General features: G+C 43.4%; 3 protein-coding genes across 3 annotated transcripts; 1 reads left to right on the forward strand and 2 right to left on the reverse strand.

Annotated features, from left to right (window-relative positions):
- Positions 1-791: 791 nt before the first annotated feature.
- tmem35 (transmembrane protein 35) lies at positions 792-3393 on the reverse strand. Its single transcript, XM_070963478.1, has 2 exons — positions 3166-3393; positions 792-2218 (listed from the first exon to the last, which is right to left on the reverse strand). The coding sequence occupies exons 1-2, from the start codon at positions 3283-3285 to the stop codon at positions 1853-1855; spliced, it is 486 nt and encodes a 161-aa protein (XP_070819579.1). The 5' UTR covers positions 3286-3393; the 3' UTR covers positions 792-1852.
- Positions 3394-4244: 851 nt separating this feature from the next.
- Positions 4245-8696, reverse strand: arl13a (ADP-ribosylation factor-like 13A). Its single transcript, XM_070962698.1, has 10 exons — positions 8586-8696; positions 7170-7286; positions 6743-6813; positions 6390-6642; positions 6135-6240; positions 5828-6033; positions 5599-5707; positions 5137-5410; positions 4933-5049; positions 4245-4819 (listed from the first exon to the last, which is right to left on the reverse strand). Exons 1-10 carry the CDS (start codon positions 8603-8605, stop codon positions 4764-4766), a joined length of 1329 nt encoding a protein of 442 aa, XP_070818799.1. The 5' UTR covers positions 8606-8696; the 3' UTR covers positions 4245-4763.
- Positions 8697-11933: 3237 nt separating this feature from the next.
- Positions 11934-20657, forward strand: xkrx (XK related X-linked). Its single transcript, XM_070963435.1, has 3 exons — positions 11934-12865; positions 18200-18459; positions 18917-20657. Exons 1-3 carry the CDS (start codon positions 12510-12512, stop codon positions 19780-19782), a joined length of 1482 nt encoding a protein of 493 aa, XP_070819536.1. The 5' UTR covers positions 11934-12509; the 3' UTR covers positions 19783-20657.
- The last annotated feature ends 291 nt before the right edge of the window (positions 20658-20948 follow it).

Genomic DNA, 20948 nt, shown 5'->3' on the forward strand with positions numbered 1-20948 from the left:
TGTTGCTGTACTTAGTCATATGTTTTCATGCTGTTCTGCAAACACCAGTAATAATTTGTTCTTTGGGGAGCAAGTTACATAACTCTCCCAACTTCCCCCCAAACTGTAAGCTGTGACTGACGTCCAGTCCAGCTTTCATGCTTCAGGGGAGAAGAAGAGCCAAAATCACTCCATTTTGTCCTGAGGGCTGAACACATAACAGAAAGACCCTTGTGTCTGAGCTACACTTCTTCTACTGTCACTCCCAGTATTCGATCTATCATTGGCCTGGTTCTTTTCTGTCCATGTAGGGTTTGGGATGGTTTGCTGTGTCAAACGTGGCTCTAGAATAAAGCACAGTTTCAGCCCATTCACTTAACATGTTAGCCAAATTCTGCAGTCAGAAATGGTCTGAAAAAAGCATATTTACACAGAATGACTTCATCAAGGTTCTTCCCCTATGACCTTCATTCATGTCATGCTAAACCTGATAAACTTACAATTTCTATTATATGTCAGCATTTAAAAAAGATTTAAATTCTTGGCTTGAATTAAGCAGAAATAACTGTAATGCATGGAATAAAATAAGCAACAAATCCTTTACAGGGTATGATGACAGGCACTGTGTATGTGGGCCTATAACACTTCATGTGTAGCTCCTGCTGATATGAAGGAATTTCCCTGACAGGGACTGACTGACGTTATGTAACAACTTCACAGCACACACAACAGCACCCTCTGCTGCAATTTTAAGGGACCATTATTAACTTTGACTTTGAGAAACACAAATGTGCAAAAAAAATAGATATGTATTTAGTCATTCTCACCTCCAATGTTTATTTTAAGTTTATCATTTACAGAAATATTGTGAATCTCAAAACTTACAATTTTCAACTTAGATTTCATCCCCTAACAAAACTGTAAAAGGAATGCTTTTCACATCTTTAGAGAGAAAAATCCAAACAGATGAGCAGAATCTTTAAGAGACAGTGAATAAGTTTAAGACTTCAACTGTGAATTACAAAAGGTAAAATTCCAGTTTTGACAGGCAAAAAGACTTTTTGGATTTGGTTATGTTCTGCTGTACAAGCTTGCAGCAGACACCTGAGGCAGCAACTGCTGTCTCTACCAGCTTAACAACTTCACTGTGGTAACTGAACTGAAAGGAGACAGAAAATATTCAGCTTATTTCACTTTGGGAGAAAGGATTTCATGCGTACTTCTGCAAAAATTAACCAGGATTTATATATATTTTTCTTTCTAAAATAGCCTTTTGGTAACACTGCACTAAAAGAACATGTGGATATGGAATACCGCTTGATGCATAATTAGTACAAAATTCTTTCAAAAGTGCTCATTTTGGTTGATGTTCTGCACTCATAACCAAATGAAACATGCTTGAACTATTGAAATTCGTAAATTATCAGTTTCTCCTACCTACAGTATAAAAACAAATTAGAAAAACAAGCTACAAAGATTCTTTCATGAAAAACAGCATTCTCAAATCAACTTGTAACATGAATGAAATTCATACTTGACTGCAAAGAAGAACACAAACACTTTCAACACAGTGATGAACTAAAATAAATAGGGAAATTACTATTGTGACAGTGAGCTGAGCTCATGAGAGTTTCCACATGTATGATTGTCCATGGCTATGTAGAGGATGTATGGTTCAGAAGTTCTCAGTTTCACATTAAGAGGGCAGGGGAGTAGATGAGAGTCATCACTCAGCCAGCTGGATGGGACACGATATGTGTGTGAGGGGTATTATTACTGGGAGTGACTGTTTCCTTCAAAATTTGAATTCCTACAATCCATAGAGGCGCACCAGGTTCCCATGTTGTAGCTTGGAGGACAGTAGAAGAGGATCTTAAGACTGCTTGACCTTGTTCTTTTCCTGGTCATTGATGTGCTGTTCTTCTCTGCTGTCCTCTCTCTCTGGCCGGTCATCGCTCTGACGGGCAATAAGCAGTCGGCAGGTGAGCAGAATACCAAAGACTAGAGCGTGGGCGTACCGTTTCAGGGGGTCTCCTACTAGCTGGTGGAAGAACAGGACAGCCAGCATGACCAGCAGCAGCAAGAAGTTGGCCACATCCTTCGGTCTGCCCGGCACAAGGGTGAGCACAACGCCGCAGCCCACCTCCAGAGAGCCAATGATCTTACGAAGCAGGACTGAGCTGATCCCAATCTTTTTCAGGCCTGGCAATGCTTTGGCATAGCTCTTGTATGCCCTTTTCTGAAAGGAGGAAGATGAGAGATCATTTTAAATATCTCTAACACTGAACTAAGGTCATACAAACTCCTGCAGGGGTCTTTTAGTGAGGTAATTTAAGGACCATGTAAGGTCATTCTCAAGTCAAGAGTTTAACCTTATATTTCATCACTATGGCTGTACAATTTATCTTCAGCTTATTGCTCCCAAGCTCAAAAAATCCCATAAACATATGCAATTGTGATAAAACAGGATCCCCTGACCACATTCATTTGGATCCTGCATGAAGCCTTCAGGCATGCCAGCTATCATCTTCCACTCAGGACGTTTCAACATCAGCACCGACAGGTGCACCTCACAGAATTTGCTCGAATGCGCCGCCATTGCTCTTCAGCTGTCAAACTGCTCTTCATATTAAACGACAAGCTTAGTAGTTAGTACATATTTAATGAGCAATATAGACGCTATAATTTACAAATCTATTGATTATCCACGTGTGCATCTTTAGGCTAAATTATAGCCTGTATTAAGAAAGTAAGGTGCCTTCAATCGTTTGGCTACCATTCATCCCTGTTTCAGCGTTTCCTAGCCTTTGGCAGACGCGATTCGTATTGTTTTAACGACATGTATCTATGCTGATTCATGGCTGTCACCAGTGCTAACAACGAAATATTTCAACGTTTAGCCTTATCTTAAAACATATAGGACTAGCATGTGTGCTAACTGTGATGGTACAGGCAAGTCTTCACATTGGTTATACAGAAATGTCCTCTGGCAAATTAACTAATGCTTCACAGAGGCAGATTAAAAGAGAATATATCGAAAGCATCCATTTCCCGTATCTTTTACTATTTAGGTCAGCATCTCCTCGCATTATTCGAGCCTGACAGCCTTTTCGCGTCTGGAGCCGATACCGAACAATGGCCTTTATCGACACAGATGCGGGCAGTTTATCATTAGGATTTACTCACCATTTCACTGTATGCATCTTTGCTTAGCCTCGGAGTGAGCTTAATGGTCCCCATAAACACGAAAAATAAACCCAAAGCAAAAGAAAGGGCCACAATAGTAATTGTCCTTGGTGAGGCCATCTTTCGCCACCGTGCGCGCAGCAGCTTCCCACTGAATTGAAATGAAATTCGGACGGTTTCCCGGTGAAAATGCACCGGGGGGATGGGCTTCTGGATAAACGAGAAAAAAAAATGGCGACGCACTGTACCCCTCTGTGCGCGAGCAGGAGACTCAACATTAGCCTCATCCACGATACAAACACAGCTACACGCTCTGTTTACACTGCATTTACTGATGACATGAACCTGCCTGTTCCAGCTTCTAAACAACTGAAAATCTCTCTAAACTCTCAATAATATTTCGACATTTTGGAAATACACTTATTTGCTTTCCTGTGCGTTTGTATTAGTAGATCACTTGAGGTTGCTAGGCAACCAGGAAAGACTACAGGAAGTCACTGCGCCAGGAAAAGAAATAGTCCCACAAACAACTCCCCTAAAATCACAAGCAGACGTTTTTACTTGTCCCTTTTTTGGATGGGTTAAACTAAGTACGTATAACAAATTTATTGGAGAGTTTTAAAGGCACTTTTAGATGTATTTCTTTACCTTTAGGCTGAGCTGAGTGTTTGCCCTTTGTTTCAAGTCTTAGTTAACCATTTGCTGCAATGGATTGGCAAGGAAAACTTAATATAATCGCCAAACAGGTTTTGCCTGTCTTTAGTTTTTAAACAATTTAAACAATTAAACAATTTTTGTCATTGCATAAGTCAAGTACTGTCAATACTGGAGAAAGTGCCAAAGCTGTAGCACTAGGACTCATATCTTTGGTGCCGTCTGGTGAATAGAGTTTCTGCAGATGTAGGAAGTGAATGGTGGATTGTAGAAGATGGTAAAGATGGGGGCACAGAGCCCAGCTCATTAGGATATACAGTCAGATAAACAATCTTATTCTTCGTTCAGTCTCGCTGCTTTGTATTCAATCTAAATAACTTCTTGTTGTTGCTGCTGCTGTAGTGTAAACACATAAGCCATGCAAGTCGTGACAAAATGTTTATTGTACAGTTTCACAGAGTTGTTCATCACTTCAACATTGTCCCATACTCTGCCCAGAGCACTGTTCATTGCTGAAAAATGTTAATAATAAAATAACCATATAAGAGTCAAATATTCTTTTAAAAAAGGATATAGATAACAAAAATCATGTTTCGCATAGTCAAAATTGCATAAATTCATACAAACAAAACCTCCTTTCACATTTTGGCCAGGTCACAACCACATTTTGAAATGCATACAATATTTATTTATTTATATTTTTTATATATTTTTTCTATCATTACGTGATTAACCAGACCTGCCCTTCACTACACATTGAAATTTAAAGTTTCACCCCAAAGGTTCAGGGATCAGGTCTGAAGCGATCATCTATAGAAAGTGATGAAGACACAGCAGTCAGAAAGAAGGCTGTGAGAGTTTGTGAAGTGGTGCAGTGTGACCGTGTGCTGCTGCTGTGGACCACATCCTTCACTCAGGTCCCAGGACACAACCAGGACTCACTCTCACTGTCCCTGATCCTGACGTTCCTTCAGAGCCTGTATTGCTTTTCGGTAAAGATCTATCGGGAGACAGGGTCATCTTTTTTTAAAATTAAAGCCGTGATTTCTTCATTTCAGAGTCCAAAGTGTTACTGTATGTGATTTGGAGAAGGAAGAAGTGGGTGAGGCTCACCAAAGGTTGCAGACAGGTCCACAGGTTGAGAGTAAGCTCCGGGCATCTCCTCTGTGTTGATCTTGTTCTTTCTTTTTACTTTCACAACTTTCTTCTTCTTCCTCTTTTCCCCTTTAACTGGACGGAAGATAAAAGAAATGTTAGATTTCCAGTCTCAAACAGCTAATATCCAAGAAATACAGGCCATTAATAACTGGTTTCAACCTTTGAGCGCCTTCTCGTCATTGTCAGCTGATTCTGGCTCATCCACAGTCTCTCCTTTCACCTTTGTTTTGCGTTTCGGTTTGCCTTTTTTCGGGGGGATGAGGGCACTGCTGGCTTTCTCTCTATGACCAGAGTTTTCTTGCTCTCCTTCATTACCGTCACCCTCCTCGTCCTCCTCCTGATCATTCGCTTCTTCTCGATCCTTTTCGCCTTCCTTGACCTTAACCGGCTTCTTCTTCTTCTTCGTCTTCAGCTTCTTTTTCAGAGAAGTGTCCTGTGAATGAAAGACTGCATTTAATTCACCACTTATTGAGTGTAACATTCATTTTATGTCACATTATTATGGAGGGCTTCACAATTACAGACAAAATGCAAAAATAAGGTAGCAAAAGGGCAGCAACATAGAATATAGACCCGGTTAGGAAAAGGCTGTGGATGTGGGATGTGAGATATTTCCCTCACCTTTTGCAGCATGTTGCGAATGGGCTGCAGCTTTCCTTCACCCTTCGACTTTTTCTCCTTGTCTTTTGGCCGATGAACCTGGCGAAGATCTGACTTGCTGGATCGCAGTCTGAGGTGAAAAAACATTTAACATGAAAGGTGAGTGTGCAGCTCAGATTGATTGATAGCTCACGTTTAATTTCATGTTGATTTGTACAAAGAAAGCTATGAAGGTGAAGGCCTCTCTTACCGTTCCCCCTTGGTTTTCCTGCGTACTTTCTCTGTTTTCCAGTTCTTTTCCTTCTCCTTTGGTTGCAGAGGCCTCTTGCTGTCCTGGGCTACGCGAGTACACAGCTCAGGATAATCCAGACAAACAGCCCGCAGCAACCAGCGAAGGCCTCGTTGAGTCTTCCTGTCTGACCAGCGTCGCAGGTCCATTAAGGCTGAACAAGGCTCCTGAGAGGCAAAGGCCAAAGGTCTGTTACTGTCTGCCTTCATCACTACAGGTGACAAGAGATTTTTCAGCTTGCATCAGTGAATTTTAGGACCACACTTACTATGTGGCAAAGAGAGCGACTCTGGTTGACCAGTTTCTCCAGTGACAGAATCTCAATCAGCTCACTTCCCAGCAAAGCGTTCATTTTGTCCTGTTTGTTAGCCAACCTAAGAAGAGGAAGCCAAAGTGACTCAGCTTTACATTTACCCAGTGATTAGTTCTTTCAGTGTGCCCTCTCATCAGCCACTAAGGGGCGCTGTTTACCCCACATGTGACGTTAGATTGTACTTGTATGTAGAACATTGAATGTAATTACACTAATATGGGTTTTCCTGCCACTCTTGGTTGCTTCAGCAGGTCAGCAAGAACCTCCTTGACCTCCTTTATCCTCTGCCTGTCACTGGAGTCCACCACAAAGATGATCCCATGGGCCTCCCCATAGAGTTCCCTCCAGGCTCCTCTCGACTCTGCTGATCCTCCCACATCCAGCAAGGTGACCAGGTAGTTCTCCACGCGCAGCTCATTTCGGACGCAGCCCTGGGTGGGTCCTGCTTCCACACCATGGGGGACTGAGAAGGACAGGAAGTAAAACACAGGGGGATCATTGTTTGTGTTCCTGCTTTGAGCACTTTAAACAATAAGTCACTTTTAAGGTTGCTGTTGAATTACCTCTTAACATCCCTCTGATAGAGGATGTTTTTCCTGCTTTGTCAAGACCAACCGCCAGAATGGTCACTTTCCTGCAAAGAAGTATGCACAGTAAAGTGTGAGTGAAGTGTGCATGACATGCAAATATATATTACAACCGCGATGCCAAAAAAAGGTGGTATGCTGTATGAAACATTTATTTAAAAAAAAAGGGGGAAGCACTCATTCGCAAATTAACGAAGTGTTCCTGAGCCCATGTAGTAAGATCCTTTATACAGTCACAAAGTGGGGAAGTAAAACATAAACACAGAGGCTTTATTTGGTCAAATATAGTGAATCTAGGAGATCTGGAGACTGATTATGTTGGCCTAATCCTGTGTTTTTTGCATCACTCATCTTTCCTTAGACTCGTTATTTTCTCATTTTTGAAGGAATGCGTTATTTTTACCTGATTGGTTCCTGTATTTTGGAGACCCAGGTGCAGCAGTTGCTCATCAGGTTGAACATGTTTAGCTGAGGTGAGAAAGGTGTGCACAGTGGCCACCATCTTCTCTGGAACTGGTACCTGCCAACAGATGGTCAACCTTAGTGTGACTCACATACACACACACACACACACATAAATAGGGCTGTTGGGTTGAGTCACTGCGGGTTCATGGCCAAGTCCAACACAAAGATGTTTTGTGTCTCCTGTGGGCTTAAGAGACTTTTACAGATGGTCCAAAATCCAGCCAAGTGTCTCGCTCTAAATCCACAGAAATTAGCTGTAATCTAGCTCTCTTAAACTCACTTTAATTTCAAATCTCATTTCATTTCACAGCTACTGTATTCCCAGTATCATCTCGTGTCATACTGATCATGTGTGAGCCAGTAAAAGCTTCTGCCAAGTCTTGGGAATTATGAGTCTTGTAATACACATGCAACAGGTGTGTCTGAGACCATGTGCTAAAAAAAACACCAGCAGATCTTTCAGTCCTTTGTCCAGTGCATCTGCTGAGGTTCCATAATCTGCTAAATCCAGTTTAGAGAGGCCTGTTTTTACAGTGTTGTTAACAACCTGACCCATATTTGTTTTGACTGTAGAAGACAGTGAGGTCATCACTGTTTACATTACAGTTTACATTTTCCATGTTTGAGAAGAATATTTTGCACAAGCATCTGAAATCTCAATGTTTTAGGCATTTAGAGTAAGTTTGTATAAAACTGTTATCAGTTCACAATGTTTTTAAAATACAGCGACACACTTTGAATGTCAGATATTTATGTGTTTGCTCTGTGTGCAGATTTAAAAAAGAGCATGGATGTATGCTAAAAAATATGTATTTTAGGTTTCATCATTTAAAGCGATTTGTTTATTTTGACCAATGCTGCTTTCTGAGATTTTTGTTCCAATTGAATGTTACTTTGTACATATAAAGTAAACATGTTAATATACATGCTGATTTTAGTGATGTCAGAAAGCCTAAATAAAATAAGAAACTGGAATACTTAGCATGAAAAATACCCAGTAAAATTGTGCAAGGGTTTATAGTGTAATAAAAAATCTCAATAAGCAGCAGTAATAAATAAATAAACCTACAGCAGACCTACTGTAGATTGCTTTGTGTTTATCACTGATTGAAAAATAGTGTTTTTATTCATATTGCCATAATAACCTCTAAGAAAAACACTATGCACAACACTGCACCAGTTTCAATCCACACAGTGTGCAAACGGTGCACATGGGTGATGAATCAGTGGATTAAAACAAAGCATCTTTAACTCAGTAGACACTAAACTGCTCGTCCCTGATACCACTGAATGACTAAATCAACAACAAGTAGGAGAGAAACAATAAACTAGGAGAAATGTAAAGAATACTTACAGAAGTAGTTCTATGTCCATGCATTTGTTTGGGTGCTCGTCTCTACTAACATCTTGTACTCAGCAGCTATAAAACCAATCAGGCTCACACTAAGCCTTTGGTCACCCCATGTGGGAGGTTCAACCTGGGAAATGTTGTGTTGGTGTTTCAGCCAATCCCAGAGCTGACTGAGTCATTCGCTAATCCCATTGGATGGCGTGTTTGTCTATAATTGTACCAAACAAAGGTGCATATTGGTCCAGGAGACCTAAATGCGTCTCATGGTGTGATCTGTGACCTGCAGTGATCGCCTGTTCCTGAAGTCTGAAAGTGGTACCACGCAGAGCGTCTGGACAGATTTAGGCTGAATAATTTAGGGAGCTAATGACATCATAACTGTGATGATGACCAGGTGGTGTCACAGTTCAGTGCACATGCAACAAGTTTACAGCTATAATTAGAAATAAAGCCCACCATAGACCTGCTCATGGGATGGATTGCAGCTAACTAACATGTTAATGTTTATACTCGTTACTGGTGAGTGTGTCTTGTGCTATTATGTGCTTATTTATGATATTGTATGTATTAATTTTTAAAGATATGTCATTTTATTCTCTTATTATGGTGCCTTTTAAACATCTGGCCAGAGACAAAACATGAAAATTAAATTAATTTATAGTGTTTTCCACATTTGACAGGTTTATTTATAACAGGACGTTTCATGCACACAACCTTTTTTTTTAGTAGAGATCATTATAATCATCTGACTGCAAATATTCATATTCAGGTGCAACATTGGTTCACTTAAACATTTACAGAGGATCAGCATGTTGCATAATGGTATTAATACTATAATTAAGCCAGTCAGTTTTGTATTACAGCATGAGCCACTAGATGGCCTCATACTAACAGGATCTATTTTCTCTGTCAGAGGCGGATGTGCATCTTGAAATCTCAGTTACTAATATAATGGCTCTGTTTTATAGTCCCCTGACAAGCTAACATGGAGTTCCACTGCAGTTAAATCCCAAACTACTGCAGCTGAATATATATTTATCTTGGATTTGTAGTCACTAGACAAATAACCCTCAGCACTTTTATCTCATACCTTATTGTTTATGTAGGTAAATCTAGTGGAAAATGAACAGTAGCCTGAGGAGCAGAGCTTCTGCTGCCATAAAGAAATGAATGTTGATGACAGCTTTCAGAGGCCTGGGCAGTGGTTTGTGCACAGGCCTTATCTCATTATGTCATTAAACCAACGTCAAATCAGGCGCTGCTGTCCTCTGCTGAGTAGACTCTTCCCAGACTCTGACCACAGCCCAGTGTCAGCTGACACACACACATACACACACAGTGCAAAAACAGCAGCAGCTGAGGACCACACCCCCATCTGCTCCGGTTCTCCACATTGCAAACATGCTTCAGAGACCTCCGACTGCTGATTTTGCAATTTGTCTTTTATTGAGAGTACTTTACAGCATCTGCAATAAAATATTAACACAAGTAAATTATACTAATAAACAGTTCAGCACAGCCTAGACTTAGATGAGAAGATCTAAGGGGCCAGCCCATCAGCACCTAAAGATCAACAATTTATGCCTGAAGTGTATGTGGTTTAACAAATGGTCATATGTCACATCAACCAGTGGAAACTTAAGGAAGTGACAGCACCTGACTAATACACAGTCCAACACATAACCCATCACATCACACTTCCTTTTTTATTCAGAGTAAACAACTGAGGTAAAATGTGTGAATTGGAGATCTTTACAGGTGCTTGTACGTGAATATTCTTACTGTCTGACAGAGCCAAGCTACTGTAGCAGTTTCCCTCTGTTTCAAGTCTTTAAGCTAAGCTAAGCTAAGCTAAGCTAACTATCTCGTGGGATGTAGCTTCATATTTAGCGTACAGACAAACATGCCTGTGGTATTAATCTTCTCATCTAACTCTCTGCAACAAAGTTAAGGCATATTTCCCAACATGTCAAATGTTTGAAGACAGTTCAAAACAAAGGTGGGATAGTTTATTTCAGGCTCTGGTAAAGAATTTTAAACATAGATAACCTCTGTCCACCCTTCCACTGACTTGATTGGCTGGTCACACTGTACTCAGGGCATATCTGGTGATGAGGTTTCCATCTTCCTCTTCCCCTCGACTCCACAGAGCACGCAGCCTCTGCAGTCTGAAGTCACTGACCCACTCCACTGCTTCACCAAACACATGCATTAGTAATGACAAGCCTTCATACGCTGCATTGAACCTCTCCCCAATGCAATGCTGACGTATGAGATTCAGATTAGATCTGATTAGACAAGGAGAGGTCAGCATGTTTGGGATGAGCTGTGTCAAAACTGTCTTTTTATGGTGAAATGTACACAGAACAGTTACATCTGGTTGAACGTACTGGTTGTTACATCTACTGCACTGGAAATTAATGCTCTTAATTTCTTTTTTAAGAAATAGATAAGATAATCTCTGTTTGCATCAGAAGTAGAGCAAATAAACTATTTCTGTTCACCTGGGTCACAACATGTTAATGCTGTCCAATGGGCATGCAGGCTCAACAATTACTAATATAATGTGGAAATGTCTGCGTAAAATGTAAATGTTTTAGTAGCTGAGTCAGTCTGCGTATGTGAGTGTGTGTCACTGCACCTGTTCACTCGCAGGCCTGCAGGTCACCATAACAAGGCCATGTCCGCCCTGTTGGTGCAAACTAAAAATGGAAGTGCAGAGAAACTGATCTCTATGCTCACCCTCCACAGTGCTTCCAATTACTGTATGTAGTAAAACTACACTGCATTTCTCATTGTATCAGCAGCAATTAGTTGAGCAAAAGTAATGCAGAGAGAGTAAAATGTAGTACCAGCAGTAGTACTCAAAGCCATGGTGACCTGTACAAGATGCCACATGCATGAGACAAGTGTACACATTTGTCACTATTCTGATATACCTCAAACTCAATCCACTGCTTCTATTCCTATTTCCACTGGTTTTTAGACCCTTTTCTACATGCAGCACGATCACCCATTACACACTTCATTCAGTGTATTCCTTTAGTATTTTCCATTCACACTGAATTTAATCCTGAAATTTGTACCACTGCTGTTTTGTTTACATAAACGTTAGTGTTTTGTTTTGTTTTTTTTACCCTATTTTACTTCACTGATTTAGTGATATATATTCTCTCTTTTTTTTTTTGCATTTTGCATCCTTTCTTGACGATTTATTTACGTGTGTATATTTATTTTTACAGAACATTGCGAGCACGTGTCTTCAGATATAGCAGTTTTATCTTATCTGTAATCTCTTATTTTGACGGCGTCCGCCCATCATTTCCGGTATCGCCCCGCGTGTTTCTCGCTGACTTGACGCAGCCGTTGGGTTGACAGCGCATCAAAAGCCTGGAAACCCGACCTGCCAACGGCCGCAGAAATATGCCGACACGGAGGTATCAAAACCTCCAACAGCCTGCAGTCAGACTCTGGGGGAAACGGTGTGCGTTTAAGCAGCAACAAGACGCTGATTTAAACTTGAAGCTACAGATAACCTCGGAGTTGGGACGGTGAGTTTGTGCTCTGGACGGACTGTATGAAAAAGCTCAACTTCGCCGATCTTGCTAACAGCGCTGACACCACGGCGGACAGTGTGGCGCTTTCGTCTGGATCTAACAGGGTGGTAACGCCACGGACGACGATATACAGGCAATAAAACAAAAGCTCTGGCGGCTGAAACAGTAACCGGACAAGCCGAGTTGTAAAGTCAAACACAATGTGTAACCAGAGATGATCAACTTGGTGGAAAGTTGGGAGAGACGACGCATCAAAGGACGAAATTATAAAAACTGATGTTTTTTTAAACACAGTTTGGCAAGACGAAGTCAGGTCGTCCGTTAACAACCTCGAGCTCGTTCCTCACGTACAAAACTCAAAACTAACGATATGTGCGAAGTGGCCATGGAGGAGCAGGAGAGGGACATCTCGGACATAGACCCGCAGGAGTGCCCCTCGGTGGTGGAGAACGGAGTCATGCTGGTGGTCAATCACAGCCGGGTCCACCCCCCCTTCAGCATCGTGCTGGCCACCGTGCTCTACTGCGCAGAGTTCGTCACCGCCGCCGTGCTCTGCAGCATGTACCACAAGACCGACGATGTCATCTGGATGGGCCTCACCATCACCTTCATGCTGGTGCCCGCTGTGCTCATTCAACTGGCGCTGACCTTCATCCACAGAGATCTGGGTCGAGACCGGCCTCTGGTCCTCTTCCTGCACTTGCTGCTGCTGGGCCCTGTCATCAGGTGGGAGAGGGTCAGGTGGTGCGACACGCAGGCATGGTCATGGTCAGGGGGTGGGGGTGGGGGTGGCATGTTAACGGAGAGTTCACTACAAATCATACCTTGCATTACTCTTGTTCCACATCTTGTTTTAGACATGTGAGGTTGTTTCCAGGCAGACGGTGGTAGATGCAAAACATGCAAAAACACCAATATGTTTGTTAAAAAGTCACGTCTGCACAAAGTGGCAACGTCGTTAAAGAAAAGTTTGGAATATTTTTAGAGCTGCAATGATTCATCACTTAGTTTGTTAACTGTCTTGATAATCGATTAATTGGTTTAAGAAAAAAGTCTAAATTCTCTGATCCCAGCTTGTTAAATGTGACTCTTTCCTGGTTTCTTCACTCCTCTGTGACAGTAAACTGAAAATCTTTGAGTTTGAGGACGTCATCTTGGGCTTTGTGAAACGCTGATGGATGTTTTTCACCTGTCATCTGACATTTTATGGGCCAAACCAAAAAATACTCATAACTAATGCGTCCACAGCTGCAGTTGCCAGCGTGTTATTGATTAGTTAACTGACTGAATCTGCAGCAATTTAGATAATCAAGTTATTTAAGAAAATGTAGGACGCTGACTAGAGCTTAAACAATGAATCCATTAGCCTGTCAGCAGAAAAACAACAACAAAAGACAAGACATTTGGCTGTGTGATGCTGTGTCGGGCTCGTTTCTCTTCTGCTGATTTCATAGACGAAACAGTGAATCTGAGTGAATGCTTGTTAGCTGCAGCCCTAATGCTGACTCACTCTGCTGCAGTTAATCAACTGCATTTGATGAACCACGTTCATTAGCTGCTGCATCATGATTTCCAGATGGAAAGCCTGTCCGGTTAGAAGAACAGGAGGGATGATGGGAACATAACAACCTCCCACATCACCTAAAATTCTGAATATGAGGCCTGTAACGTCTCCAGAAAGGTCACGTTAACCACAGCGCTGTTTCACCTTTTCTTTTGACAACACTCAGCTTGGAGACATGATTCAATGACATCACTGAAGTTTTGAATGTGAGACAGCATCCAGCCCTGTTTGGAGTGGGCTTTGTGGCTTGAAGTCTTCTCTTGGTGGTGTGTCCTCGGTTGAACCCCCTGCAGTCAAAACAAAAACTAAAGACCAGTCCGTCAAATGCCTCTGCAGAGCTGGCAACCCTAATAACACATCCGTCACATTTATCACCCGTATGCCACTCAGCGGTATGACCTCATCTCAGGATAATGGCACCCAGAGGCCTCGGTGCTGCAGGCCAGTCAGACCGCTGATCAGGCCCGGCTGGAGGAGAGAGGGGTCGGGCTGGGGATGTCGCCGAAAAGACTTCTAGAAATAATGCAGCTTGATTTTATTGGAAACCAGAGAAAGCAGGCCAGCAGGTATTTAGGGAAAGCAGCAGACAAGTGTTCTTTAAAGGGTTCAGCGTTTAAAAAGTTCAGAGGTGCGATTACACCGTGCTTGGAGAGGGAGGTGTTCTGTTTGTACACAGCCATTCACTTTGTCTTAGCTGAGAAACCTGTTTGACGAACTGTGACTCATGCAGGAAGATGTAGGCGGAGGCGTCCTGTGAAATTCAAATCCACACTTGATACCCTCTCTTAGCCTCCCTCTGAACTTTGATTTGTCAACAGTGAGCCCTGACGGGCTGCAGTCCTATTAGAGTTTAATTGAAGGGAGTGTTTCTTTCATGGGGCAGGACGTTCAGCCTTCTCCTCAGCTGCGTTGCCACAGGTTGAATGCTTTGCACGAGAAAGCGTCGCTGAAAGGAATATAAATAACTTGATATGTGGCTTTCAGTTGCAGGCGAAAACAGTCCAACATATTCAGAACAGTTCTAAGAAAAAGTACACAGAGATGATATATAAATAAAGATCTAGGAGAGCTGCAGAGGAAACACAGACAGTCTTAGTTTTACTGCCATTCAGGAGACAGGAAATGATGTTATCTTCAATGCTGAGCTGGTTTTGATTTGAGCAGGTTTGCTGTATAATGCGGTGCATCAAAACGGATAAAACTCAGTCTCTTTTCAGAATGCAGAACAAAGACTTGCATAATTCCTGCTTTAGCACTTGTGATGAATGCCATTTGAGCCAAAGCGCTTGACAAATGAGGACACTGTAACACAAGCACAGAGGCCAGACCTCTCCATTATTGCAGCAGTGCTTCATGCAGATTTTCAGTTCCCACAGTTAACTGGACCAAGGTCAGGCTCAGGTCTATTATTATCTACTAACAGGCTGCAGATAAGGCCACACATGTTGGTGCAGGACTCCACCTGCAGCTGCAGAGTCTGTTCACAGTGAAGCGGCCTGAAGCTTAGAAGTACTAAGAATGCATTACGTGACATTTTGGCTGTTCCTGAGCTTGTATAGTAGCATCCTTTATGCAATTGTGTTCATTTGTTTACCTGTGGAGTGTTCCAAACAGGTGTTTTTGGAGCATTCCACATCTTTCCCAGTCTTTCGTTGCTCCTGTCCCAACTTGTTTGAAACATGTTGCTGCATCAGATTCAGAATAAGCAGATATTTACAAAAATCAATGAAGCTGTGCAATAATATTATCCATATTGGCAACAGTATTTCTATAATCTGTACATAATGCAGGTACACACAGCTGATTTTTTGTTCTACATCCTGTATACTTTTTACCTTGACCCTTTCGTGCCACTGTTTTTGCTTTTTGTAATACCCGCAGGCTTAATTTCCCCAGTGTGGGATCAATAAAGTCTTATCTTATATGAGTACAAACTTTGATCACAATCCAGCCAGCAGTAAAGACTTCTCAGTGTGGACAGAGGAGCTTCCAGACTGACCCTGCCATCCACAGAGCTGCTACAGCAGCACGACCAAAAAAAACATCCAGGAAAAAAGTAAGCCACCAAAACGGAAAGCAGCTGTTATCTGTCAGCTACACACTCATTTATGATCCCGAACACGTAGTAGCCAATGCAACCGTGCGGGCTGCATCTCTAATGTGAGCTTGGAGAACGCTTAGCGCAGCTATCATCTGTTACACTGAGCTGTAGCCTCTCTGCTGCTTTCAATGCGGCGGCGAGGCCAGAAAACAAATGCTGGGGTTGTTATTGCCGAGCGTTTCGCTCTGTTCTGTCCTGCGTTGGTCTGTTTTGTTTCGAGCTGTCCTTATTCCTGCTCTGCTGCAGTGAGCAGGCTCCTCTCGGCTCAGATGGGAGGTTTCCTGTGTGATTCAGGGATGGTGTAATTGCTGATTGCGTGGCTGCGTGGTCAAACATAACATATCATGTCATGTCTGTCAAGATAACCGCAAATAAGTCTATTTCAGTTGTTTTGGAGTTCAGCAGAAGATAGTGAGACACAGTATCCACACAGCAACTTTAAGGAGGGAGGTCTGGTTAACTAGTGCAGGGGGGGCCTTGTCTTGACTTGTCTCCTTAAGTATGTGATCCTGCTCCTGAAGCAGGGACAGAAAGTACACAATTACTCTGTCATGTTGAGCCAGCCTCAGCACGCAGAGCTCTTTGTTTGTGTCTCTTTGTCTTTGACACACTCCACAGTCCGATTAGGGGGTAATCCCAAGTGACCACATCTTGCTAAAGAGCTGTTGAAAGAATTTCCTGAATGCGCTCGTCCTGTTTAGTCAGAGAATATCAGTATTTCAGATGTAACAGGAGCCTCTTTTTCGAGGCAGTTCCTCTTCTTTCATGTGGGTTTTTGTCTCACTGTACTGCTGCGTTCACACACTGCGGGAACAGATTGCATGTTTAGACTGCAAATACAGAGCAGTGGCCTGTGTTTCCTTTTAGAAATCCATAAGACGCTGCCTTGGAAGTCAGCATATTGATTCTCCTGGCTAATGCATTCACCAGTAAGGCTGTTTTTTTCCCCCCCTAAGTGAAATTCAGTCTGCCTCTTAGTGGCTTTGCAGAATCCTAAGTGCATGCTGGCTGGAGTTCAGTACCCTCATCCTGCGTCCTCAGCCCATTGAGCTGCCAGATTTCCAGGGAAAGGATGTCAGTAAATCAGGTTTTTGTGCCTCCACTGTGACTCTAACATAACCTTGTACACTACCGCTGAATGACCCTCATCTGCCTGCGGCTATCAGCCTGGCAGTGAATACGCCGGTGTGGGTGCTGGTTTAGAGATAAGTGTGTTTCCAAATAACAACAAGATTTCCCCTGCCAGCCTCGAAGGTTTGGGTCAAGCACAGTTCAGGGATATGTGTGGAGGCTTGGCGCTGTGCCCTGTTTGAAAGTCAGGAGTTCATATGAGCAGCAGCTGAAGCAACAGCCTCTGAAAATGTCCTGCTGCTGACTGCGGAGGGTCAGGACGGCACATAGCTGAACCACGGAGAAGCAGACTCATGTGAGATTCTGATGTCCAACATTGGAGGCTTTGGAGCAAAAGATAACATTCCAGCACGGTGATGCGAGCTTTGCTGCTGCGGTGGGAATCATCAGAGGGCTGGGTTTGTCTGTGGAGCGCAGATGTGCAGCACTGTGAGCCTTCAGCTCATTTTTATTCAGGGATTATAACGCTCACATGTTGTTGTTGGCAGGTGGAAACCTTGCACTTCCAGTTTAGGCAGGTTCCCTGTTTTGGTTTCAACATGCGACTGTGTAATAATTGACTTTTGTGTCATTTTGGGCCTCCAAAAAAACAAAACCAGCCTTCAAATTCTGCTTAGAAACACACATTTTGCCATAAACCCCTCAGTATTTGCTGAATATCAAAACTCAAAAGGCCTCTTATAAGGCAGCAGTCTGCACTTCCTGCACAGAAACCTCTTGCAGCTAAAACTACATTTCCCTCTTCATGAGCTCTTCTTTCTTTCCATGCTGCAGCCAAACACAGGGAGCATTTACCTTGCAAACGTTAAGAGTGCCACACCCGGATATTTCCAGCGCATACATTCAGCCCACAGGGAACTGTCTTTTCTGTCCTCTGGCCGCCCTCTGGTGGATTCTCAGTGTTGTGCTTGTGTTTTTTTTAGCTCTGATTTACAAAGAAAACACTGTCAATGAGGGATCGCTTGCGTGAAATAGTACTTCTGAGATCAATGCTGTGGCTGTGACAAGTACTTAAATATCTAATTATGAATTCCTGAACTGAAGCTGTGACTGCAAACTGCTGAAGATTTCCTCTGATGCTTTATTCTGCTCATGATTTTTCCTTACATATTCACTCTGTGATGATTAAATGATAAATGATGTTCAAACACAAGACACCATAACATCCAGCTGTGGTGTCCTGTAACTTAAACACAACGCTGCACTGCCCTCTGTTGGTGTGACAGTGTTGCTCCACTCACAGTCACTGTTCTTATGTCCTCAGGTGTTTCCAGGCTCTGGTGGTCTATTTCAAGGCGGGTAAAAAAGAGGAGCCTTACGTCACCATTTCCAGGAAGATCAGTCTGAAGAAGGGAAAGGGGACGCCCATGGAGTGGGAAATCGGCCAATCGGAGCGCATCCTCGCCTCTCACAGAAACGCTTTCAAACGCACAGCGGTCATCCAGGCTTTTCTGGGCTCCACGCCTCAGCTGACGCTCCAGCTGTACGCCACCATCCAGGAGAAATACCTCCTCCCGACAAGATGTAAGAGTGATTGAGGGGTTAGGGTTCATGCAGCTTTCCATGATGTGGATATCTTAAAAACTTTACAGTGTTGCATCCTGGTCTGTATTCATGGTCAAGTTGGAAACACCTCTAAAAATGGTGAAAGTCTTTTGAGGTGGTGTAAATCAGTCTATATAACGCCAGTCCACTCATATGGAGCAGGTATAATGTTGACCGTGTTGACAAACATTGTTTAGCGTGTTAGCATGCTAATATTTGCTCATCAACAAGAAACACAGCACATCTGAGGCTGATGGGAGCGTTGTTAGTTTTGCAGGTATTTACTCACAGAATGAAGTGAATAGATTTGAATATTTGGCTGTATTGAATCATGGTGACTTTATGTTGGTAATATAAGGATTTCTCTGTGCTGGAGACCATTAATAATGAGTCATCGTCACAAAGTATAACAGATGACTTCTGCTTGTTTTCGCAGGTGCTCTGATGGTCATCACCCTGATCTCCATCACATATGGGGCTCTTGTGTGCAGTGTTCTGGCCATCCAGATCAGGTATGACGACTACAAGGTGCGGCTGCGCCCTGCGGCCTACCTGTGCATGATCCTGTGGAGAGGCTTGGAGATTGCCACCCGGATCACCGCTCTGGTCCTCTTCAGCACGGCGCTCACACAGTGGGTGATCCTCGTCGGCATGGTTAACCTGCTCTTCTTCTTCTTCCTCCCCTGGGCCGAGTTCTGGGCCAGGAAAGGCTCGCTGACCCAGGACGTGGAGAAGAACTTCTCGAAGCTCGGCACCGTAGTGGTGCTGAGCATGTTCACGTTGCTCTACGCCTGCATCAACGTCTTCTGCTGGTCGGCGGTGCAGCTGGACTTCACCCATCGAGAGCTCATCGAGAGGAAGCAGCACTGGGGCCGCCTGGCCATGTACTACTGCGGACGCTTCGTCGAGAACTTTGTCCTCATCGCGTTCTGGTACTTCTTCAAGTCGGACTTTTACGAGTATGTGTGCGCTCCGCTGCTGGCTGTCCAGCTGCTGATCTGCTACAGCCTGGCCGTGCTCTTCATGCTGCTCTTCTACCAGTTCTGCCACCCCTGCAGACGCCTCTTCAAGTACAACGTCCACGACTGCCTGCACTGCGTCTGCTGCCTTAAAGGAACCACGGGAGCAAGAGGAGGACGACGGAAGCCGGCGCCCTCGTACTCCACCGCTGGCACCATGGTGCTGGTGCCGGAGGAGCCGCTGGAGCCGCTGGACCCCCAAAACTCAGAACCCCCCGACCTCACCAGTCAGCTGGGAGAGGGTGACACAGCTATTGTTGAGGACATGATGGAAGCAGCCTGAGGGGCTTTGTGACGAATTCAGTGAACAAATTTAACTTCTCTAATGTAGAAATGCAGCTGGTGCTGCAGGGTGCACTGCTGAACGAGACCTCAAACACAAAAACCTGAATGAATTTGTGTTTTTGAGTGATGTGTTAGAGAACAAACTTCTGCCTTTTTCTCTTAAGTGCACAGAACTTTACTCGTTCATGGTCCTGAGAAGGATTTAGGTTAGCACCTGGTGTCTGTCTCGGGGGTGATTACGTACACTTAGGGCACCACAAGGCCCCAGTATACCAAAGAATGTAGCAGGCCGAGATATGCAGCGATGCACAAAGGCTGCGTTGAGAGAGCAGCAGTGGGTCATGTGCAGGACTGAGCCAGGTGTGTAGGAAACGTGCCAAGTGTGTCTGAAGCGGGAACACCCCCAGTTTACTTCCTCTCAGGGTTATCACACCATGAACGCCCCCTTTGCACACGTTTGCAGCTGCACTAAAACAAACTAAAAAAAAAAAAATTAGCAGGAGTGCAAGAAAAGGTCAGAGGAGGAATTTTTCTTCCTCATACCCGACTGCATGAACCTGCTGTGATGAATGCCTTGTGTTGTTCACGGTCCAGCCAGGTTGCCTTGATTAAAGAAAAAAAAAAAACTTTGGCAAGTGAAAGGTGGAAATATGTGAGAGACGGATGAAAGATTCCTCTTAAGGGAAAATCAGACGTGTGTCTTTCAGAAATAACCTTACATTTGCATTAACAATACTGACACTGAATTAGCTTCTACTTTATTGAAGTGCTTCCACGGTTTGCCTGTTTTTTTATGTTTGGTGTTGTTTGTTCGTTTGGTGCCTTGACTGTTTTACTTGAAACTTAAATAAAAGAATCTGTCTGCACACTCGCTCCTGCCTTGATTTGTTCTATAAATAAAATCCAGTCACTCATTCTTGTCACAAACACAATAAAACTTTATTTGTCCATAAATCTTATAGCGTCACAGTCAAGCGCAGAGTAAAATTTCCTGGATGGTGCAACGGTCACTTCCTCATGCCGACAGTGCGCTCTTGTTTTACCAACCTGAGTTTCCAGCCGGCAGGAATGTGGTCCTTCTGCAGGAGGAAAGCAACAATTAACTCGCTTCAGCCTCCATGTGTCGCATCACCTGCGCACCTGAGGAGGAGGGAGGAGTCCAGG

The sequence above is a fragment of the Chaetodon trifascialis genome, chromosome 5, assembly GCF_039877785.1.
Source record: "Chaetodon trifascialis isolate fChaTrf1 chromosome 5, fChaTrf1.hap1, whole genome shotgun sequence".
In the NCBI taxonomy this organism is placed as follows: domain Eukaryota; kingdom Metazoa; phylum Chordata; class Actinopteri; order Chaetodontiformes; family Chaetodontidae; genus Chaetodon; species Chaetodon trifascialis.